Below are 6,000 nucleotides of genomic sequence, written 5' to 3' on the forward strand. Positions count from 1 at the left end.
AAAGGCCTCGACCTTCTTCGGCAGCAGCTGGTTCTGCTCGTTATTGTGGCCCAAACGGCCAAAGCGTCCATAGCCCCAGCTCCAGACGGCGCCGTCGGCGGTGAGGGCGAGGCTGTGTTCGCGTCCAGCCGACACGGCGACGACGCGCCGCCCAGCTAAGGCCTCGGTCTTCTTCGGCAGCAGCTGGTCCTGCCTGTCGCCGTGGCCCAGCTTGCCGTAGTCTCCATCGCCCCAGCTCCAAACTGAGCCATCGGCGGTGAGGGCGAGGTTGTGGTACGATCCAGCCGACACAGCGACGACGTGCTGACTCGCCAAGGCCTCGACCTTCGTCGGCCGCAGCTGGTTCTGCTCGTCGCCGTGGCCCAGCTTGCCGAATTCTCCATAGCCCCAGCTCCAGACGGCGCCGCCGGCGGTGAGGGCGAGGCTGTGCTGCTGTGCTGCTGACACAGCGACGACGCGCTCACCCAGCGAAGAGGGGAGGAGGGACGGTGTGTTGAGCTGCGCCACGCGCTCGCCGTGGCCAAGGAGGCCTGGCCCCCCCTCGCCGCCGCACGACGAGAGCCGCCCCTCGCCGTCGATGAAGACGCTGTGGTAGGAGCCTGCCGCCGCCCTTGCCGGCGGGTTGGACTCGCGCAGCAGCGCAGAATAGCACAGCCACCGCACGGCGCAGCTCTCGCCCTCTGGCTGCGCCGGCAGCTCGAAGCCGCGCTCCTGCGCCCACAAGCGGATGCCCTCCAGCGCAAGCGAGGCGTGGAAGAGCAGCGAGACGGCCGCGACGCGAGCGATGTCGGCGGGGCGGTCGCAGCGGGAGATGACGCGCGCGAGAAGCTCAAGGGGCAGGTCGAGGAGGCGGGCGGGCGGCGGCGTGTCTGGCGAGGGAGCGGTGGCGGCGGCGGCGAGGCGGCGCGAGCGGCGGCGCGGCGGGGTGGACATCGCGAGAAAAAGAATTCCCGACTCGCACAGCACTAGAAAAAGAAAAGCAGACTCGCGACCGGAACGCAACACAACAAGGAGGGAAAACGCTCCCACTATCTGTTTGGAACCTCCCCCGCCCTGCCTCGAGGCGCCCTCCTCGAGCGGACCCCACCAGAAGCGAATGCCGCTCACGCCGGCGGGGTGAGTAGAGCACGAGCGGCGCGGCGTCGGGGGCGACGAGCGCGCCCGGCAGGCCTGGCACCGCATCCATGCTGCTGCGCCAGCCCGTGAGTCTCGCGCCCTGCAGCGGCCACGGGTCGTGCGTGATGCGGCCCACCCACAGGCCGGCCTCCCGCGGCATCACGGCGGAGCCGGAGCAGCCGAGCCCCCGCCTCGTTGTCTCGCTCGACCAGGAGCCGGGGGCTCTGCCGGTTTGGCAGGGCCGTCGCAGATTCCTCACGAGTATCGTCTGGATCGAGACGACTCCGAATCACTCTTCGCCGCGCGCCTCGACCTTCTTGGGCAGCAGCTGGATCTGCTCGTCGCCGTGGCCCAGCTGTCCATCATCTCCAAGCCCCCAGCTCCAGACAGCGCCGTCGGTGGCGAGGGCGAGGCTGTGGGCGCCTCCAGCCGACACAGCGACGACGCGCTGGCCAGCAAAGGCCTCGACCTTCTTCGGCAGCAGCTGGTCTTGCATGTCGTTGTGGCCCAGCCCCGCCCTCCGCCTCGCCCTCGCCGCCGCCTCCCTCCTCTTCGCCCTCTCCTCCGCTACCGTCGCTTTCCCCCTCGCTGCCGCCTTCCTCGGCTTCGCCCTCGCCGCCGCCTTCCTCCGCCTCGCCCTCGCCGCCGCCACCGTCGGCCTCGCCCTCGCCGCCGCCCCCCTCCGCCTCGCCGCCCGCAGCATCGTCGCCCTCCATGTCACCCTCGCCTCCGCCTCAAACCCTTGCTTCCACCGCCCGCGCCCCCACCAGCAGCTCCGCCGCCTCCGCCGCCTCCGAACCCTCCACCACCGCCTCCGTCCACACTCAGGCGTCTGCTTAGCTCAGTCCTTCGCGTCGACCTCGCCGGCGGCAACGCAAGAGCGCAGCATCCTCATCGCGCTCGCGGCGAGTGGGGCGCTGCTGGCCGTGGTGGTGCCTTGCGTTCTCATGCGCTGGTTCAAGCGACAGCTCCACCGTGCTGAGGCGCAGCGCCAGGACGAGCAGCAGTCGACACTCAGGCGTCTGCTTAAAGCTCAGTCCTTCGCGTCCGACGCGCGCAAGAGAGCGCCACCCACCGTCCCTGCGGCCCCGAGGCCACGGCAGCACAACGTTGGCTCGGCAGACGCGAGACAGAGGTTGATCTCACCCAGTCGCACGTCGCACTTGCACGGGCGCGGAAGCTGTCCGCGTAAACGCCCCCCCGTCCACGGTCTCCGCCTGCTCGCTCGTGCAAGGTTGCAGACAACGGCGGGCGGTTGTCTCTACTGAGGGGACGAACTAAGGGCGGCTGGGCGGGGCTGCGGCCGGAGCTAGCATGGCTCGTCAGAGCCGAGACCCCGGCGAGGCGGCGCTCCGATGGGCGGCTACCTAGCCAGTCGCGAGGTTCTAACCGCTCTGCAGATCGGCGATAAACAAACTATGCCAGCGGGAGATATTCGGCAGATATGTGTATCTCCCGATCTGTTCTCATCCCGGTGATGGACACGTGTGTGCGTCCCTTCTTGTGTTGCGTTTCGGGCGTCCCTTCGTCGACGTTGTCTCTTTAAGTTCGTTGACGTTGTGTTCTCCCCGTCCGCCAGCGAGACGCTCAGTTGCTGGCGGCCGCAGGAGGTCTTTCTCGTTTCTGTGACCCACCCACCTCTCCCTTGTGTTTTGTCTGGGGAGGGGTTTCTCCCTGCGGAGTCGTGCGTGCGCGGGGCTCCTCTTTGCGAATACTCCCTACATATTGCAATACATCTCGTCGTACCCGTTCTATATCTCTAAACACAAAAAAGTACTAGGTAACGGCGAAGTGTATACCAAACTACCAGAGAAGAGAGAACGATTGGACCCCCCCCGACCGCACTTAGAATACAGATAAGAGATATCTCAGTGTGTGTCAAAGCCTCTTAACTGGATGGTGGAGCGAGCGAGATAGAGATTGTTTCATCGGGTGTGTATCACGTTGGAAGGATGAGCTCCACAATTCTACCACAGCCACAACAGACTGCAGCGGCGACAGCCGGACTAGACCACACGGAGGAGCGCAGAGCTCACGCCTTGCGCCGGGCGGACTTGCCGCCGCCCTTGGCCTTGCCGGAAGGAGGCTTGGCGCTCGCGGCGGCGGCTTCGAGCGACGCGCGCTTGGCGCGCAGCGCGTCCGCGGCCACCGCCTTCTTCTGGATGCCGTGCTGCATCCGGTCGTAGAGCCGCCGCTTCTTGCGCGACATCATCATCTTCGCGAGCTCCTGTTCAGGGGGGGGGGGGGGGGGGTGAAGAGGCGCCGGTCGCACCATGCCGCCACGCACGCATCCTCTCTGCGCGCCTTCTCTTCGGCAGCGCGCGCCGCTGCCGCCTCCTCAGCGCCTCCTCCTCCTCCTCCCCCGCCGCCCGCCGCCGCCCGCCGCTTGGCCGCCTTGAGCTCGGAGTAAGGCACACCCTCGGCCTCGGCGCGCACCTGGCGTGACACGAGTGCGGGCGTGACACGAGTGCGGAGGGGTGTGGGGGCACATCGCCTAGCTCGGACACACGCAGCCACAGCAGCAGAGGCGGCGCAGCCTCGGCCTCTCCTCTGCTGGCATCTCGGCCCTATCTCGGCCCTATCTCGGCCCTATCTCGGCCCTGTCTCGGCCCTGTCTCAGCCCTGTCTCGGCCGCACCTCCGCGGCGAAGGCGGCCGCATCCTCGTCCTCCTCCTCCTCGTCCTCCTCCTCGCCCTCCTCCTCGCCCTCGCCCTCGCTGCCCGCCTCCCCCTCGCTCTCCTCGTCGCTCTCCTCACCGCCGCCCTCGCTGCAATCCTCGCCGCCGCCGCCCTCGCCCTCCGCCTCGCCCGCCCCGCCGCTGGCGGTGAGGGCGGCGCGCACCCGCTCGAGGGGCGTGTACCCCTCGTCGCCTAAAAAAGAAAAAACCGCCCCGCTCAACAGAAACAAACCCCCGCATGATGGGGTCGTGTGCTCTTCGTCGCCGTCGAGGAAGGGCGAGAGGTGCGGCGGGCACAGCCGTCCCGGCCGGTACGGCGCCTGCGGTGTGAACACTGCGGCGTGAACACGCCAGCCTCAGGGCGGGAGTACGGCACTCGCCAGCACCGCGTGACTGCGGCGGGATACGAGTACGAGTACAGCGAGCACGGCCGAATGCGGCGGAATGCGTGCGTGTCCTCTCGAGCGCTAGTTGGAAGAGAGGAGCCCGAATGTTCTGCTTCTAGGGTGCGGCGCCGTCGGCAGCAACGCGCGCGCGTTGATGCAGTCGTACACCCACCTAGCTCAACGAGACGCGGAGGTCAGACGGGGCCGCGCAGGGGTTTCGGCACCGCAAGACTACGCGGGGCACACGGAGTACGGCCGAGCAGAGCCGGGTGCAGCCGCACCACGTGTCTGCTCGACTGCTAGCTCGACTGAAGGGGAAAGTGTCCTCGCCCCCGAGTCCAGCTGCTGGCTGGAATGCACATGAGAAGAGAGGGGGGGAGGGGGGGGGAGGGGTGTGCCGCTTCTAGGTCCGCGGTACTGCGGCTGTACGAACTCTCGCGTCTTCGGCAGCATGTCCTCCTCCGCCATGGGCCGGTCCACGATCTGGTGGGTGATGCTGCCGTCCGACCCCTATTCTTGTTTGATTGGATTTGGGTACCGGGTTTGGCAGGGTACTGGGCGCTGCTGCTGCCCGACGCCTCGAGCCGCGACGCCTCGCCGTCCCACCCGAGCGTGCCTAATCCAGCCCGTGCATCCCACTCGCCCGGTGGGGAGGTTGGTTGAGGGTGGGCCTCCGCAGGCAAGCACGACGAGGTGTCTGGGAAGTGTCTAGGAGGTGTCTAGGAGGTGTCAAGGAAGTGCCTCCGCAGGCAAGCACGACGAAGTGTCTGGGAAGTGTCTAGGAGGTGTCTAGGAGGTGTCAAGGAAGTGCCTCCGCAGGCAAGCACGACGAAGTGTCTGGGAAGTGTCTAGGAGGTGTCTAGGAGGTGTCTAGGAAGTGCCTCCGCAGGCAAGCACGACGAAGTGTCTGGGAAGTGTCTAGGAGGTGTCTAGGAGGTGTCTAGGAAGTGCCTCCGCAGGCAAGCACGACGAAGTGTCTGGGAAGTGTCTAGGAGGTGTCTAGGAGGTGTCTAGGAAGTGCCTCCGCAGGCAAGCACGACGAACTCGAGCGAGCGCAGCGGGCACTCGCGGCCGCAATACAGCACGCACGACCCAAACAGCTGCCGCAACGCCTTGGTCGCCGTCAGGGCTGAGTGTCACGCACCACGCTCCATTAAGGGTGTGCTCCGTCGCTGCCGCCCAGCGCCTTGATCTCAGGCGCCATCTCCGCGTCGAGATCCTCTTGCTCGCCGTCGCCGCCCGCCGCGGCCGCCTCCTCCGCCTCCTCCGCCGCCTCCTCCTCCGCCGCCGCGTCCGCCGCGCCGTCGGTGTCGACGCGCGACAGCTTCTTGCGAAGCGCCGCCAGCTGCTCGGCCGATGGCGGCTTGGCGCCGCGCGCCGCCGCGCCGCCGCCGCCGCCGGGCGCAGAGAGGGCGGTTGGCGGCGGCGCGAGTGGTGGTGCGGCGCCCGGAGTCCGCATCGGCCCGGCGGAGGGGAGCATCAGCATGGCGGAGAGGCGGCCGCCCTTCGCGTCGGTGGTGTCGTCGATGGGCGGCGGGTAGGCGAGGGCGGCGTCGTGGTAGAGCTTGTAGTTTGTGAGCGTCATCAGCGCCTGCGCGCTCCGGCAGCCTCGGTGCGATCTCGGTGCGATCTCGGCGCGATCTCGGCGTGATCTCGGTGTGATCTCGAGGGTGTGTTTGCGCCTCGTAGAGCTCGAGGAGGTGACTGGGAAGTGTCTTGGAGGTGACTAGGAGGTGTCTTGGAGGTGCCTGGGAGGTGTCTAGGAGGTGCCTAGGAGGTGTCTAGGAGGCGAGTAGGAGGTGTATCTTCTACGCGTTACTT

The 6,000-nt window shown here is 67.5% G+C and overlaps 2 protein-coding genes across 2 annotated transcripts in view; one reads left to right on the plus strand and one right to left on the minus strand.

The window, feature by feature from the left end:
* Positions 1 to 1,032: 1,032 nt before the first annotated feature.
* EMIHUDRAFT_444704 (hypothetical protein) lies at positions 1,033 to 2,677 on the plus strand. The gene is made up of 2 exons (XM_005772672.1): positions 1,033 to 1,503; positions 1,646 to 2,677. The coding sequence occupies exons 1-2, from the start codon at positions 1,185 to 1,187 to the stop codon at positions 1,954 to 1,956; spliced, it is 630 nt and encodes a 209-aa protein (XP_005772729.1). The 5' UTR covers positions 1,033 to 1,184; the 3' UTR covers positions 1,957 to 2,677.
* A 471-nt stretch (positions 2,678 to 3,148) lies between these two features.
* Positions 3,149 to 6,000, minus strand: part of EMIHUDRAFT_242189 (hypothetical protein) — a gene marked incomplete at both ends in the record, with an annotated part of 4,248 nt that continues 1,396 nt past the window's right edge. Inside the window, one exon of the mRNA XM_005772673.1 lies at positions 3,149 to 3,343. Within this exon, the coding sequence (XP_005772730.1) occupies positions 3,149 to 3,343 (195 nt within the window). The remainder of the gene's footprint in view (positions 3,344 to 6,000) is intronic.

The sequence above is a fragment of the Emiliania huxleyi genome (assembly GCF_000372725.1).
Source record: "Emiliania huxleyi CCMP1516 unplaced genomic scaffold EMIHUscaffold_353, whole genome shotgun sequence".
NCBI classification, from domain to species: Eukaryota; Haptophyta; order Isochrysidales; family Noelaerhabdaceae; genus Emiliania; species Emiliania huxleyi.